The 16,751-nt window shown below is 43.3% G+C and overlaps 1 protein-coding gene across 3 annotated transcripts in view; it reads right to left on the bottom strand.

Annotated features, from left to right (window-relative positions):
• Positions 1-478: 478 nt before the first annotated feature.
• LOC126393851 (protein FAM163B) overlaps positions 479-16,751 on the bottom strand; it is a 180,925-nt gene continuing 164,652 nt past the window's right edge. For 2 of the 3 annotated variants that reach the window (XM_050050241.1, XM_050050240.1), the window contains exons 2-3: positions 2,547-2,662; positions 479-1,920 (exon numbers count right to left, since the gene is read on the bottom strand). In XM_050050241.1, the coding sequence (XP_049906198.1) occupies positions 1,477-1,920; positions 2,547-2,639 (537 nt within the window). In that variant the 5' untranslated portion in view covers positions 2,640-2,662 and the 3' untranslated portion in view covers positions 479-1,476. Of the gene's footprint in view, positions 1,921-2,546; positions 2,663-15,051; positions 15,473-16,751 lie in introns of those variants that run through there. The other variant, XM_050050239.1, reaches the window with a different exon arrangement.

Raw genomic sequence — 16,751 nt, 5'->3', positions numbered from 1 at the left:
GTGTTCCTTCTACTGGCTCTGCCCGCAGGTTCCCACTCGGCTCATAGACTTTACATTGTGATGATGTCACAGATTTTTAAATGGTTTTTCTCACCTTGTGAAAAGTTTTACAAATATAAAACCTCAATGGACCAAAAATTTGTAACTGAGTCATAATTGACCTTATTTGCAGTTGGAGGTGTCCTGTCAACAGTTTTACAGACGTTGTTTTATTGGGGTAGTTTTTGAGGAAGGTGCTTTGTTTTTTCAATACCGCGAGCATCCACTTGTTAAAGGGCTAAGTGGTGTTGCTGTGGGCCTGGGAAAAGGCTATGGATGTATTACCAAAGTCAACACGACACCACAAGATGACCGCCATCTTTGTCTGGTGGAAAGAGGGCATGCATCTGGTCTGTGCACTACAAAATCTTGATTAAACTTCGGTTAATTTCATGACCTTCAGTTACATTTTGATTGAAGTGTATTGAGCAAACATGGCGTTCGATTATTTTGAAGCCCTTTCTGGTGATTTCTAGAACAAGTATTGACAGAATACTCACCCAGATCGGCCTTGAATCATGCCTAAGGTTGTCTTACATGTCTTGGTGCTAACTTAAAAAATAATTATAATACAAGTATAGGTATTTTAAACTGGCTGAGCCTGGGCTCATAACAACTGCCAAAATCCAAGACCAAACGTGGGCTCGGTGTATTTCAGTTACACCACTGTTATTCGTGTATTGTTCTCACCTGCTATGAAATGGGTACAGCACACATAAGTGTGATCTGACCTGGGGCACCAGGGCCTGTTTTGGTTGACACTCCCGTCTGTGTTTACCTGATGATGTCCGCCAGACACTTTTTCTTACACAATTCCTCAACTGGTATGATATAAAACTGGAGAACTGGATTTGTCTCGTCTCGTAAGTTTTACAGCCTGTCACCCAGCAGCTCTTCCCTATGTCGGCGTGTTGATGTCACAAAGACAACAATCTTAATTTGCCGCCTCTCTGAGCAGTTCTCTGCTTTGCTTCAAATGGTACCAAAAGTGACCTTTCCCTCAACCTTTAGTCACATCGCAACAGCAGGCTGGAAGTGGACTTTGAGAATAAAGAGAAAGGCAGTGGGACGGTGACTCTGGGACATGCTAAATGTCAAAGCGTATTGTCAACAATCTTTCTCCAGAATCGCTGACTCCACCTTAAAACTGAGTCTGTTCAAGTCTGTCAGAAACACGTTTATGTTCACAAATGCATTCAGCTGTTGGCAGTTGCTCCAGAGCTGTGGACCTCCAAAATGGCTGCCAGGAGATGTCACATCACCCAAAAGCCCTCAGTGTTGTAGTACACCAGTACAGCACAGTGCTAACGCTGCTTCCACAGCAGAGCGCTTATATAACATGTTAATTTAGTGTGTTTGCAGACGAGTCAGTGCAGTTTGTATAAAGCAACCTTTCCCCAGGCCAACAGGACGGCGATGCCTCCCTCCTGCCAGCTCCTAGACGTCAGTGCTGACGCTGTGGGTGACCACCTCCCTCATGGTGACGGAGCGAATGAGGTTGAGCTTCTGATAGAAGCTGGCCAGGTCCATGGGCAGCTCCAGGTCCTGCTGCTGCACAGTCCTGTAGCTGATCCTGCGCCCGCCGTTACACAGCCTCTCCGGGTGCTGCAGGTAGAAGGGCAGTGAGCAGCGGGCGCAGGACGGGCAGAAGGCGTGTGAGCGCTGGCACCTGCGCGGCGGCGGTGTGGGGGAGTAGCTGGCAGGCCCGTTGGCCTCAGTAAGGAAGGTGGGGGGGTAGTTCTCCGGTTCGTCGCCGTAGTGCTCCGGCGTTGGAGGCGTAGGGGGAGCGGACAGAGCCAGAGGGCGGGAAGGCGACATAGTGGCGAGCTCTGGTTCCTCCTCTTCCCCCTTCTCAGACTCCTCCCTCTTACAGCAGTAATACTGACAGACAGAAAGGGAGTGACAGGTCAGAATCAAACATCAGGATGTCTTTAACGTCAACACTCGGTACGTTTACATGCACACTAATATTCCACGATTATTCCGAAGACAATATCCCGAATTTGACCATCTCATGAGAGCATCTGTTGACATCTGAAGACACCCCTGAAGATGGGTCACTCAGGTATAACCTCACCATTGTTCAAAAAAAGTCAAGTCAGATAAGATCACACCTCATGATGATCGTTTTAACAAATAAAGTATTTAAAAAAACAAGGATATCTCTCTGGCATTTCTACTTTTTTGCTGTTTTTGAAATGTGCTAAACCATTTCACCACTGTGTCGTATCAAACCGAACCGAACCGTAAATTTGGCTAATTGTTACACTTCTTTAAACTTGGGTCTTTTGTAGCAACACATCACTGTTATTCCTGCTGGGATTGTGCCCACAGAACAGGATTATTTAAGCCAAAAAAAGTTGTTAAAATGTCAAAGTATCTGCTACATAACAATGTTCAAATGTAATGTATCTGTGGTTTGCAAATAAGTACAATGCTTTTTTTATGGCGCTTGGGCTGCTTGTCTGTTCAGCATTAGATGTGTAGTGAGCAGTGAAACGTCATACCTGCAACCTACATAAACACAGTACAGCGACGATGGTCAGTAAGATGACTGTAGCCAGAATTCCTCCTGCGATGACCACTGTCCCGGCTGACATCCGAAATCCTCTCCATCAACAGCCTGCAGGGGGACGAGAAGGAGGAGGAGGGAGGGGTGAGAGAAGAAGAGATAAGAAAGGAAATGGAGCAAGAGGAGGATGAGGGGGAGGATAAAGGGGTGAGGGAGAGGGTAAAGAAAGAGAGGAAGAGGAGGGAGAGAGGCACAGGTCAGTAATGAGTGAAATAAAGGCAAAGAGGAACAGATGGAGACAAGGTAATGAGAGGAGGAGGGAGAGAGGGAATCAAGGAGGGAGTGCAGATGGAGAAAGGTCAGAAAGACACAATACACATAATAGAGATAAACTAGTATTACCACTTTGTTGTTGAATGCCTCCATGAACGAGTCAAGGTGCAGTTACAGATTACATCTATGTCTGTGAAAACATGGATGCATATGGACGCCTGAAAATCGTGTTTTTATGTGAGGTCACACTGACCTTGACCTTTGATTTCTCTATGACCTCCACCTCCTCTTCAGAGATTCCACCATCTTGCTTGCCATGTCTCGGTGGCGTTTCGCTTGTTTTTTGCATATTGTCGGCAACAAACCGAGTGTAACAATAAACAGTTAATGCAATAATAGCGGCCAACAGAAATATAAACAGTCCTACTATGCTAGCTATCCATGCTAACAGCCACCAACGTTAGTCTTTCAGCCCATTTTCCTTGCTCTATGTCACTGTCCAAGCAGTGAGCCGTGCCAGATATTTCGAGTTGTCAACAGAAACCTTCCAGTCTGTATTCAAAATTTCTTTGGATTAAGAGAAGGTAATTATGACTTAAGAGGGTTGTTTATGTATGAAACATGTAAAGTGAGAACCAATGTAAAATACAGATGTGTTTCAGTTCTGGGAGTGAAGTTATGGAATGGACTCGGTGCTGATTTGAAATTGTGTAGCTCTCTGTAAAAAGCCGTAAGATGTAAAATGTAAAATGATCAAATTGTAAAATACTTGAGGATTATACTTTAGAGTGTAATGTATTGAATTATTAATTTATTTATTTCCTTTCTTTGGTATTGTTGATGTTCTTGGTTTTCCTTTGGTTAAAATAGGATCGGCAAAAATAAGCCTGCAGCTTCAGCCTATTCCTTCAGTGACAGACTGTGAGAAAATTTGTGTGAAATAATCTTTGTTTTCCAAGATGTATGTAACCGAAATAAAAAGTTATTCATTCATTCATTCAGATGTCTAAATATGCGTTGTCCGATGTCCACAATCCAAACACAGTTGTCTTATTCAGACAAAATTAAATCAATAGCAGGACGAGAGACACAAAAAATTAGAAAATACAGCGCTGCAGCAATCCGGAAAATGGCAATCGTGTTCACAAACATGAGGCAGACGAGGTCACAGTGACCTTGACCTGTGACCACCAAAATTGAATCACTTCATCATTGAGTCCAACTGGACGATTGTGCTGAATTTAAAGACATTACCTCCAGACGTTCTTGAGATATTGCGTTCACAGTAATGGGATGGACAAACCAAAAACATTATGTCTTCGGCCACAGCTGTTGCCGGTGTAGAGGCATAATAAAGTTGGTAGGATAGAGAGTGTACAGTGTAAGAGATAGGAGAGGAAAAGGGAGGAAGAGGAGGGTAGAAAATAAGGAGAAAGGAATAAGGAATAGAGGAGACATGAGGAAGATTGGAGGGGAGGTCTGAAAGGGCAGGTAATGAAATGAAAGATAAAGGTGAAGGAAAACAGCAGATGAAAAGTAGTGAGAGGGGAGGTGTGGAAATAGAAAGCTGAAGAAATGAGGAACAAAGAGCAGGATAATGATGAAGGGAGAGAGGAGGAGGGTTGAAGAGAGATAATGATGTTGCTGTAAAATTTTACGACTTTACTCTGCAGCTCCAAAATGTTTAACCTGGTTTCTCCTGCCAGCAGCCATTACTTTAAATACTGCTGATGATTCATCTTTTATCTGTTGTTGAGCTGAGTCACAAAAATAAAATTACACTCAGCCAAGTGCAAATATGGAACCACAGAGATGGCATGACAAATTACAAAGCAACCCTTTATGTGATAGTTATAAATTGTTTAAAACTGATTTCACTTTTGAACCTTATATGTTAACACCTGCCAAAAGAGTTTGTTTGTCTAAGTTTCGGTGTGGAAATCATAAGTTACCTATCTCTGAGCGCAGGTATGACTGTGAAAATGTCCCTTTACCTATCTCTGAGCGCAGGTATGACTGTGAAAATGTCCCTCGGCAATGTACTCTTTGTTTGACTCGCAATTGAGGAGACGAATATCATTATGAACTTGTGTGTTCCTTCTTTAACAAAGAGAGAAGAGAGTTGGTCGGACAGTTCTATAGAGTAAATCCAAATATTTACAAGTTTCAAAAGTTAATGTCATCTCGAAAAGTAAAGGTTTTGTCAAATTTGTTGAAACTTTTAAAGAAAATCCTGAATAGTTTCTCTTGATTTGCTCTGACTTGTACGTATGTACACTAATTCTGTTCTATTTATTTTGGTGTGCATTGGTTGCCGCCTGCTCTGATTTGTTANGTCAAATTTGTTGAAACTTTTAAAGAAAATCTTGAATAGTTTCTCTTGATTTGCTCTGACTTGTATGTACACTAATTCTGTTCTATTTATTTTGGTGTGCATTGGTTGCCGCCTGCTCTGATTTGTTATTGCTATTTTTGTTTGTCCGTTATACAAGGGGTCAAAAGGAAATAAAATGAAATGATCCATGGAGGTTTTATATTTGTTAAACTTGCTGAGAAAAGTAATTTAAAATCATCTGTAACGATATAGACAAGGCCTTAGATGCAGCTTGTAACAAAGGTCTAACTGTACGTTCAAACCAAAAGCGACCAGAGCTTCCAAAACAGCGGAAGTCATTCATTTTCAATGAGAGCCCGGCGACTTGGGCAACTTTGGTGACCTGGTCATCAGCCACCCGCAAAGCAACCGGAGCGGTCCGGAGGGGAGTTAAAAATCATTTCACTTTATGGTAATGAGCTCTGACGCGGTTCGGCAGCAACCAATCGGAATGCTGACGTGCTTCGATGAAGCAGGTCCCAGAGAACAAGCCATGTGACTTTGGTTCCTACAGCACACTTGTTCCGACAATGGATATTGAGAAGTGTATTACTTGCGTTGGCGCCCACTCAGTCCTTTATATTGTGTCGCTGTTCGGTTACAGAGACCAAAATAAAAAGAATGAGGCTTGGGACGGCGTCACAGAGGTAGTTGGTTGGTCTGGTGAGTTTTAATGTGTGTAATGTTCGTAATAGAGGAGAGAACTGCAGGCTAATGTTGCGACGTAGCATGCAAGTCTTCCTTGCTTGGTTTGAATGAGATGACATACGTTTTCTGTTTTCATTGACCAAACGTAACTCTCTGTTGGCCAACTATGAGCTTTCTGACTGGACAACAGCAAGCAGCAACTACGCTGCTTTCAAGCCAGTAGTCGCTTTGCGGCTCCTTTAAATTGACAAGCACGATCGAACGTTCAATGATTCACGTGATGAGCGACTAGAGCGACCAAAGCTGCCACAAGTATTTTGGACGTCTGCAAAAGACTTTGCCTCTTTGGAAGCTTCTGGACTGAACGTCCTTGACTCAAGGTAAACAAGTGTGATACTGAAGAAAACGTTCAAAGCCGACCATGGGGCATGATCTGGAGTTATCAGGAGTGTTCATTTTCTAACATTTCTAAGCACATTTATGATGAACAGAGCAGATATTGATACCCCTGGAAAGTGTAATTCACACTGATTCTAACAGAACTGATATCATGTCTCTGTGTTCAGATTCTGAAGGAGCTGTGACTCTGAGAAGGAGTGCAGATCGTCTGGTTCAAAGTTACTGAAGGTGAGAAAAACTGGAGAAAGTCCTCGAGGTTCACAGACATTTATTCAATGAGACAAAAATCTAAATAAGCCTCTAGTTTATTGTGAGCATTTCATGGGCCAACTGCATTCCATTAAAACATTTAGCATGTTTTAGTTTAAGGCATTCAGCTGAGTGCTCCCAAAGCAACCTGACAATTAAACAATGAGGCAGTCAACAGAGCGAAAACCTTCTGCCAGCACTGAAACACTCTCCAACCTGCAGAGCTGCAGCCTCCAGGAACGCTCATGACGGCTTATTGTTTGTCTTCCTGCACATTATGGGTACAAAAAAATTATAATAGTCTGGTGGCTGAAAGCTTTGTTTTATAACTTCACAACTTTTTGGGAACTACCACAAAAAAACAGACTGACAGAGAAACAGTCTTCAGTAAAGGTCACATCCTAAATTGTCACCACTGAAAACAATCCCTGAAATTCCCAGATAATATTTCTTTGATTCTGGAGAAGTTGTCCAGTAATCCAATCGCCCAATAACCCAATAAATGCTGGCACTATTTGTTTCTGCAAACATCAGATATGTGATATTTGTACATTATTACGTAGTGGATGCTTGAACAACCCAGTCTCGCTTTAAAGTCATCACTGCTTGGTCAGTGACTTCTAGCGTCAGACACTGACGAAAAAAGCCGTCCTTTTACGTCAGCATGATACATGGCCAGTTGCCGTTTTTACTTAATGGCACCCAGCAGTGCCAGGGGCAAACGTGGGGGGACAACAATGAAAGTTGAGGTAGCAGAAGTCCCAGTGGGGTGGGCAGGAGGGTGGTGCATGAGTCCCAGCATGTCTCACCTAGGTGTCCTGTCACCTAGCATCCCCTCCACCTCCAGATGACACAGTCAGCTCACATACTACGTCACTTTAGAAATGTTGAAACGTATTTGTGGTTTGCTGACACGTATAGTGCCATCAACATTTTCCTGTGGTGACTGGGCTGTTTTCAAGAGAGAGCAAAGGAGATAAATATGGGACATGGGTCAAATGAGGTTTTTCCAAACAACTTTTTATGTCGGGGCTTCAGGACACTTGGATCACTACGGACGAGCAGTATGGAGATATTTTGTGGTTTCAATTATGTGTTTTTGGATGTTTGAATCTGGGGCGCCGTCAGCCTCCATTAGGTGGAGTTGTGTTGCTACCTCCTCTCCCCTTGGATCTCCACAAGTGATGTGAGGACTCTAAAACTTCACCTGAGCCTCCCTCGGCATATGGGTGAGGAGATAATGGCTGAATTTACATGTTGGGTGCACTATCCCTTTAAGAAGGTTTTATGCGGTAGCCAAATTATCCACAGAGGTCTCTTTCCCTCCAAAACAAACGGATCACTCAATACAGACACTGAATAAAAACTTTAATGTTACAAATCATTTTTCTCTGATGACGTTTGGCATGTCGGAGACAGGAGGATTGCCCACCACTTGCTACTGTGTGCTCAACCATTTTTCTCTGATAATTCAGTGTTCTCACCTTATTTCCGATCCACACATTCAGGAAGTTTATACATAGAGTCGAATTATCTGCAGAAATCTCTTCCTCTCCAAAACAAACAGACTCAGTGATTTAAATTGGTAAAAACACTGAAACACTTTTGTGTTTAAATAATCAGTGTTTTTCTGATGCGTATCGTGGCGGAGGGACTGCTATGGTGGCCGACATGAAAACGGGATTGGCCTTATCTAGAGCCAGTGTTTGGTTTGTCTGTTCTGGGCTACAGCAGAAACATGCTGTTGCAACATGCCTGACTCCGTGGTTGTGGACCCGCACCCGATGAAGATATAAACGTCTCAATCTAAGGTAACAAAAACACAATGATTCTTATTTTCAGGTGATGATACACTAAAGAAAACATATTACATGTTACTGTATTCCATTTCTGCCAATATATCCCCCTTAAATCCTACACACTGGACCTTTGAACAGAAAGAGGAATAATTTGGGGTAAAAGGTGACGAGGAACTTCTGCAGTTTTCCTTTTTTCCATCACGTGTGACTGAGGACAAGTCTGTTTATATTCTCTTTGAAATTAACATTAGAGAGACAGAGACAGAGAGGGACAGAGAGGGAGAGAGGCATTATGTATTTTATTATTCACTTCATGTTTTATGCAGTTGAGAATTAAGTGTGCATTAGCAAAAGGAAAGAAACGTCCAAACACTGAAGGGACACCAGCAAAGGTTCCTCAACCTTTAATGTGACGACAGATGGAAATGTAACCACTTTGCCCTCCAGGCATCTGCACTGTTGTACTCATCAAATCTCCTCCTGAGTGAAATCACTCACCCCTGATGTTAGATCAGGAATTTAAATGATGAATTGCTCATATTCAGCTTTTACCTCATATTTTATACAATAAATCAGGAGCCGCTGCGGCGTTTAAAAAATGTGCACTTATTAGTAGTCAAACACTGTCAGGCAGATGCAGAGAGTCATCTTCATCATCATCTTTATCATCACCGTCACCATCATCTCACGTCCACTGTTTCCTATGTGGGTGTGACGAGGCAGTGCAGGAGTGTGCTGTGTCATGGGCATGTCACGCATGTAAAGCGACATGACTAACACACTATTCAGCATACCAAAACATCTGAGAGGAAAGGCCCTCTTAAACCTTTGCCACCATATTAGCTCTGGTTCTTGAGCCGTTTCCATTCAGGATTCTTGGGACCTCGATGCTATCCTGTGCACCAGCCTGCCTTTCCACCTGTTCTGAGTGGAGCAATTATAATCAAGGATGTGTCACCAACAGAAGGTGTTGCAAAATGCACAATGGAAGTAAAACTAGTCGCAGAATCACTGATTACACTGCTTACCTGCAAACGTTTGCTTTTACCAACAAAACAAGGATGGACCAACTATTAATGAGACCACTGCACACTCCTTTATTTCTTAAAAAGAATATGACACACCCACTGGTGTCGTCACAATTCAGACCTCACATCAAGGAAAACCTGTGAAAAAGAACTTTTCTGCTCGAAATGCTCTGAATGGTTCAAAATTAGGTGAAGCAACCAGAATGAAACCAGTTCCATGTTGGTGAGAGAGGGGAATAAGTGAAGTCTGGTCAGAAAACAGACTCAGACATGGTTCAGGTAGATTCTACCCACAGACACCTTGTTCTCACCTGCAGGTTGTCAAATACAGATGCTTTGTCACGCCCCTCTGCGTGTTTTATTAACGCCAAAGGCAGCCTTTAGCGTCTCTATTAGACACACCAGGCTTTCAACTAACTCCAGTGTTAACCCATCTGTTGCAGTAGGTAACATTGAGAGCAGCTGCCACACTATAAGGGGTAAGAAAGTCTGCTGAGGGTGGGAGAAAGACGAGGTGGGTCATACAAACCAGATCTTTGTCAGAAGACCGCAGTTTGTGTCACGTATGAAACCAAAAGTCATTGTTGCTTGATTGTATTCTACGTACAGTCATGATGCACTGACCTCATTCATGTGACGTACTTGTGTAATGTCACGTAACAAACGTAGAGATTTAAGCCTTAAACATGATCTCTTTCTAAACCTAATCAAGTAGTTTCGTTGCACAACCATTTCACGACATTCACCACGGGTTACGCCATCTTCACACTAGATGGCGAAGCGTCTCCATGTGTGACGACTGTCATGCGAGCAGTCCAGAGAAGTCACCTGGCTGTTCACACCAGAAGCACATTTCTCACGACAGTTTCCAAGCGATTCTCTACTCTTTTCTAATCAAACGTAGAGCTCTGTCTCTGTCTGCTTGTGTGTGTGTGTGTGTGTGTGTGTGTGTGTGTGTGTGTGTGTGTGTGTGTGCGTGTGTCCACTCGTCTCTTTCTCAGTTTCTGTTTGGACACAACTGACAAATATGTGAAATAAGTAAGCATGGGATATGTATTCTATAATTTATACGAATCTGAAGAAACTGCTTATTCTGTTCAGGGTCAAATAATAGGGGAAAATAAAACAAAAAAACATTTTGGTAATCACCAAAGACTTTCCACATTCTTATTCATTCGTTCACACGTTACCACTTGATTGAATAATCTTACGGGACACAAACACCGTTCTCCTGTGTGAAAGAAACGTTGGATCCATCCAGCACTCGTCCCGCCAACCTTACTCGGACCTTCGTCACCTTAACTTTTGTTCGTGTCCTGCTGTGTTTTCCCCTGATGCCGCAGAGCACCATTAAACTATAAAGGCAATGAGCCAAACCATGACATTTTTATTCTAAACCTGAACATGTGCTCTTGTTGCCTAAACCGAATGAAAGTGTTTTACCTAAGCTGAAAGTTTATATTGAAAAAGACTGGGTGTATCTACACACTATTGGAGCTCAGTACCAGGTGACAGTGAAACAGCTTTGTTGGTTTGAAATTAAAGTTTTTTATTCAAGATGAAATCATGGCTAAAATCAACCCAATCATGTCCCCATCACACACTTGATCTAACATTATGAAATCTTGTCATATCTTAATGTTGTATATTGTTGTTGTGGTGTCTTCATGTTGTGTTGTCTTGCTATTGTTACTGCTGAAGCAGTTGTGTCATAGTTATATAATACACCTCACGGTGCAACCTGGACACATCATCAGTGAAGGACCTGGCGTCATTGGCTGTTTCGGGTCTTATCTTCAGACACCCTCTTCCTTGTGTCCAGGTAGCTAACTGTGCCATTCGTCACCCCTCTTAATCCAGAGCCACCGGGAAGAATTCTCAGCAGCTTCCTGGATGTTCTTGGTGGCTCGTTGTCTCTGCTGCCCATAGATCCCTAAGAGTCCCAGGACCCGGTGTAGAGATCGCCCTGCAAAGCCCCTGCAGCCTACTTCAACAGGCTCACAGCGGGCCTTCCATCCCTGCCTCTGACACTCTGCTACCAGAGAAGCATATTTGGCTCTCTTTCTCTCTTGTGCCTCTTCCATTCTGTCTTCCCAGGGCACAGTTAACTCCAGTAGCACCACTTGCCTGGTTGTGCCGGACACCAGGACCATGTCTGGCCTGAGTGTGGTCGGTGTAATCGTGTCTTCCAACTGTCTTCCAAGGTCGACTAGGAACTGCCAGTGTCTTGCTGTTGAGAGAAGCCCTCCCTGGGCCTTTGGACGGGGTTGAGGCTTCTCCCCGGCACGAACAAAAGAGATGGTTCGCTTTGTGGAGAGCTGATGGCAGTACAGATGGTATCTGCTCCTGCCCGCAGGACCTGGTCATGGCACCAACGGTACCGCCCCTCTCCCAAGGCCTTAGGACAGCAGCTCAAAATGTGCTCCATAGTTCCCCTCTTCTGGCAGAGTTGACAGGCAGGTGAGTCCACCAGGCCCCAGGTGAACAGGTTGCTTGGGAGGACGTCATATACTGGCTGGACCAAGAACTTGAATCGGAGAGGCTCCGATCTCCACAGTTCTGTCCACGTGATTTTCCTGCCAGTTGTGTGCTCCCACTCCCAGGCCCCCTGCTTGCCCATGCCCACCATCCTGCTGAGGCGAATTTCCTCCTCTTCTGCCCGCACCTCCTCCTGGATCAGCCTTCACCTCACCTTTCCCCTGGCATTGCTGTAGGAAGGTGTTGGAGTGCTCCCATGAATATGTTCTATTTCGTACATGTATTTTTTTATATAACAATGTCTCTTAGCAGAGAAATTATTCTCTGTTTCCTGCCCAGGAGGAAAATTAGCTTATAGCTGAGTAGCTGTGCACGGTCCCTGTTCAGACTGTACATTTCCTGTGAAAACAGAAGTTTATTTAAAAAGAGATGATGCATGTAATAAGCATGAATTGACACGTCGTCCCTGAGCGTTCAAAACTGATGCAGGAGGGAAAGTGACACGTCATATTTTGTTGTGCAGGGCCACAGCAGCAATGCAGTAGCATTTGATAATTCAGGATGAGAACGTGTTGCCGTCTATGCTACAAAAAAGGGTTTGAAACTGTTTCACCATGAATGCATTGTGACTTTCTGCATGCTGGTGTCACACTGCATAAAGGCTGGTGCCTGCATTGTTGTTGTCTCAATCCACCACTGCCTCAACTCTCTGTATCCTCACTGTTCTCCAGCCATGAAAAACACTTCCACAGGGCCACATGCCTCCACACTCACATATTAGATCACATTCAGTCACAATAGTCCACTTGACCTCTGAGCATCATTCCTGTGATGCCCTGAGCGCAGCTGGAAACCAGAGAGTTTCCTGGAGCTCCGTAATGTGCTGGAAGTGAATGCTGGGAGATCTGTAGCAGAGCAGCAGAGCCTCCGTCCTCCAAATATCAGATACACGAGCTAAACACCACCATGAGCTGTCCCTCTCATCAGCACCCCAAGGATCACCTCATCACTGGCTATTGCATTGGGTTTCCATAGCGACGGAGCACTGGACATCAGCATCCCCGCGGGCCAGAGAGTCGTTTACACCCACACAGCTGGTCAGCAGGACACACAAATCACTCAACACACACACTCAAAGGTCAACATCCGTCCATTCATCCGTCCATTCATCCGTCCATTCATCCGTCTGTCTGTCCGTGTGTCAGTTCATCAGTGCTCACCAAGAGCTGCAGTCCAATTAAATACAACTTATATATCTGATATTAGCCCATAAGCTGCAAAAAAAAATCCATTTCATGAGTTGCTTTTTGTCCATTGTTAATTTGGAAAAGTCTTGTTTTCTTATTATCTTATTTTACTTGTTCTAAGACAGAGTTTTGCCTCAGTACCTTGGAACAAGATTAAATAAAATCAGACTGTGACACTGAATTCTAGAAAAATCCTTACAAAAGTTTATTTTCAAAACAAAAGGTTAAAGTTTTCTAAGACTTTTCCAACTAAATAACTTGTCGAGGTGGAGTTTTTTTTGCAGTGTAGACACACAGACAGAAACAGTGCAGCATCAACACTACATGTTATGAATACTGTAGCTATATCTGCTGTTGCCGTCTGGAGATCAAGGTCATTTTTATCTGTTCCTTCATTAAGTTATACAATGATGACCACTGCTCCTGCTTTGTGTTTGTCTTTCCATCCTGATGTGATTCTGTCTTACTGTCCCGAAGAGTTTAAAGAATAAGTCCAGGATTTTTCTTATAGTCAACCAACTGGATTAAAAGACTGAGATCAACAGTAAATTGATGATACTAATAAAATATTGTCTTTTTATCCAAAGACTTTTGTCAAATATTGATTAATTAACTTAATTTAACCAGTAAGTAACCAGCTGTTTCAGGTGATTACCGAGTTTTAAAAAATGAAACTGTGTAAAGATTTACATCTTTAAAAGGAACCAATGGGCTTCGAGAGCTTCACACAGAAGGTCAAAGTACTGAGAGACGCACTAACATGTTGCAGGTTTGTCTTGATTAATGCTTGTTTCATCCTTTAATTCTTGCAGCTCGGACGCATCTTATCTAAAATATATCACAGTCTATCACATGTCCTTACAGGAGTATTATATTATAGATGAGGTGACTATAAATTCTATATTGAGTCAGGGCCAGAGCTACCATTAAGAAAACTGTAAAAGTAATCAAATTAAAATAGATTTAATTTGGCAACTTGTAGGCCAATAAATAAATTAATCAGTATTTCTTCATCCGTGTGTTGGCCCACACATACTGAGGAGCTCAGGAAGTCAAAATGAAGTGTTAAATGGATGGATTACACATGAAAAACTAAAATGAGACTTTATTTGGTGTCTGGTCACATTTTCCAGAGGTGGGTGAGACTGTGAGGGACATGGTGGACTCATACTCTCGGTATTTTTAAAATCTTGGAGACAGCCCTGTGATGAGTAAATAGACACATGATAAATTCCTAAAGGAATATCAACTATACTCATTTTTTAAACATAAGGATGCTCACCGGCACGCACACACAGATGATTGCAAGTATTTGATTAGAGGCGTGATGATATTATTATAAAACATCAGTAGATCACAGGACTGTTTGCAGGGACGTAGCCGTGTATTTTAAGTGGAGCTTTTGGTGCAACTTTTACGCAAAGTTACGCGCATATGTGGCCGTTAAAAACGGATCAGGCACGTTGGATCACATTCACTTGATCATGCACACTTTTCACTCTGTCCGTTCAGTAAGTCCCAGCAGCCTCCTTCACTCAGGTTTCAGGGGTGTGGATTCATACATCAGCACCACACACACACACACACACACACACACACACACACACACACACACTGTGTAACTGCTACACAAGCCTCAGTTACGCATTCTATCAGCGGTTAAATCCTGAAATTATTTCCGATTCAATCCGTGATCTGCGTGCGTAAAAGCAGTTGCCACTGCAGACAAAAATACCCACAAACTAATGAAACCACGGCAGACAGTCTACTCAAATAAACATCACTCTACAATTTGCCAAAATTAGCTTTTTAAAAACCCCACAGGTTCAAAAACTCTATTCCGCGGACTTTACGCGCACTTTACGCAAAGCTTTCCAGCGCGGGTTTTCGTGGCACAAGCTTCCTAACGACAGTTATCTGGCACTTTGCACAGTTACACCCACTTTGCTTCTCAGGGCACCGCATGGACCACAGACACTTCCATACAAACAGCTGAAAATCTTACCCATCACATCAGTATTTGGACCGTCCCATGGCGTCCCCCGCGGCACCTCCAGCTCCGGGCGCCCCGGTTTGCGGGCAGAGGACGGAGGGTCGAGTTTCAGCTGGTAGAGGTGTAACCAAACCTGTAACTGTCAGCTAACAGCAGCGTTTTACATCCACACACACATCTGACCTGTGAGAACGGGGAGCAGAGGTTTGTCTCAGTGCGTCAAAGACGAAAATGTATCTTCACATTTCTTCTGTAATTTCTGAACCAGTGCTTCGATCCACAGCTGGAGACGTTTTTCAGCAAGACAAAAAACTTGTACTGAGTGAAGAACTGTTTCCTTTCTTGTTTCGTCTTTTAATTTTCGTGATGTTGTCTGCTTCAATAAAATCCCAAAATGTGAAGTATTTCCTCTCCTGGTCTTCAGGGCTTTCTTTTGGCTTTAGTCCCAACAAAACGTTAAAAGCAAACAGCTGATCCAAACGCACGCAGGGTGACCGCACGAGGACGAGTTATCAGGAGAAAAGCTCCGGTCCGCTTATAATTAATTGGAGGATGTATGTTCTGCACACCGGATCCGGTCTCATCCTGTCTGTGTTGCAGCGCATTCATTTCCGATGCTGACCTGCCTGGATGTGACCGTGCGTCACAGCAGCGCGCGCTGCATAAATACCTGAAGGATGCATTCAGGTCGCTTTAATCCGCTTCATTCAACCCTTTATTGAATCAAGTGACATGTTTCTGATGGTGGTTCAGTCATCTGCATAATTCGGGCCTGCTTTCAGGGGAAAAGACAAAAATACGTTTGACTCTTTGAAAAAGAAATAGTCTCATTTTAAGATCAGTTTTTGGGGGAATGAACATTTCAGCTCCACATTCTGCTCCTGAATTACTTGTTGAAATGAACAATTTTTGCATTTGGTGAAATTTAATTTCCAAGTGTTTCAGGTGTCTTTCAGTGCACCATCACTTGTCGGTTATCTTCATCCTCAGCACACCTTAAAGGTTCAATGTGTCAGCTTCAGGGGGATTTAGTGGCATCTAGCAGTGATGATTGCAGATTGCAACCACCTGAAACTTCTCCTGGTTAGAATTCCTTCAGTGTTCATTGTTCAGGAGGTTTGAACTAACCACAGTGGTCCCTTTCTCTTCAAAACAAACCGACCAGGTGATTCAAACCAGTAAAAAATACCCACATTTTGGGGGCACAATCCCTTCCAGAAAAACAAGAGATGTCTCTGTGAAAAACAACTTTTTTAAAGGACTATCGTTGCTGGCAAGAACAACAGGCTCTCATCCTTAATCATCACATATTGTCACTTTCTCAGGGGACTTTCACATCTACATATCCTCCTATGTTCGCTCTTGATGTTCTGGGATGCTGCAACCAGCGCTGGAAGATCAATGAAAGCACATGATTAGTTTTAGGCAACAAAAGCTCACGGTTAGAAAAAAACATCATAGTTTGGTTCAACATTCACACGAGAAGTGAACACCGGGCTCCAGGGTGAAAGTCCGGGGATCCATCTAGATCCATCCGCCAACCCTCCAACCCAACCTATGGGGACTTTCCAGCTCCTTACATTGCGTCGTTACCAGCAAACTGATGTCATCCTATGGTGTATCATAGCGCTGCGACAGGTGTCGTCCAATCACGTTATGAACAAACAGACTCTGGTGTGGTTCGTTTGTGGTGTGAAACAAAACAAACAGGA

This window comes from Epinephelus moara, chromosome 8 (assembly GCF_006386435.1).
Source record: "Epinephelus moara isolate mb chromosome 8, YSFRI_EMoa_1.0, whole genome shotgun sequence".
NCBI lineage: Eukaryota > Metazoa > Chordata > Actinopteri > Perciformes > Serranidae > Epinephelus > Epinephelus moara.
The sequence above is the reverse complement of the archived record's forward strand: the minus strand, read 5'-3'. Positions and strand labels throughout refer to the sequence as shown.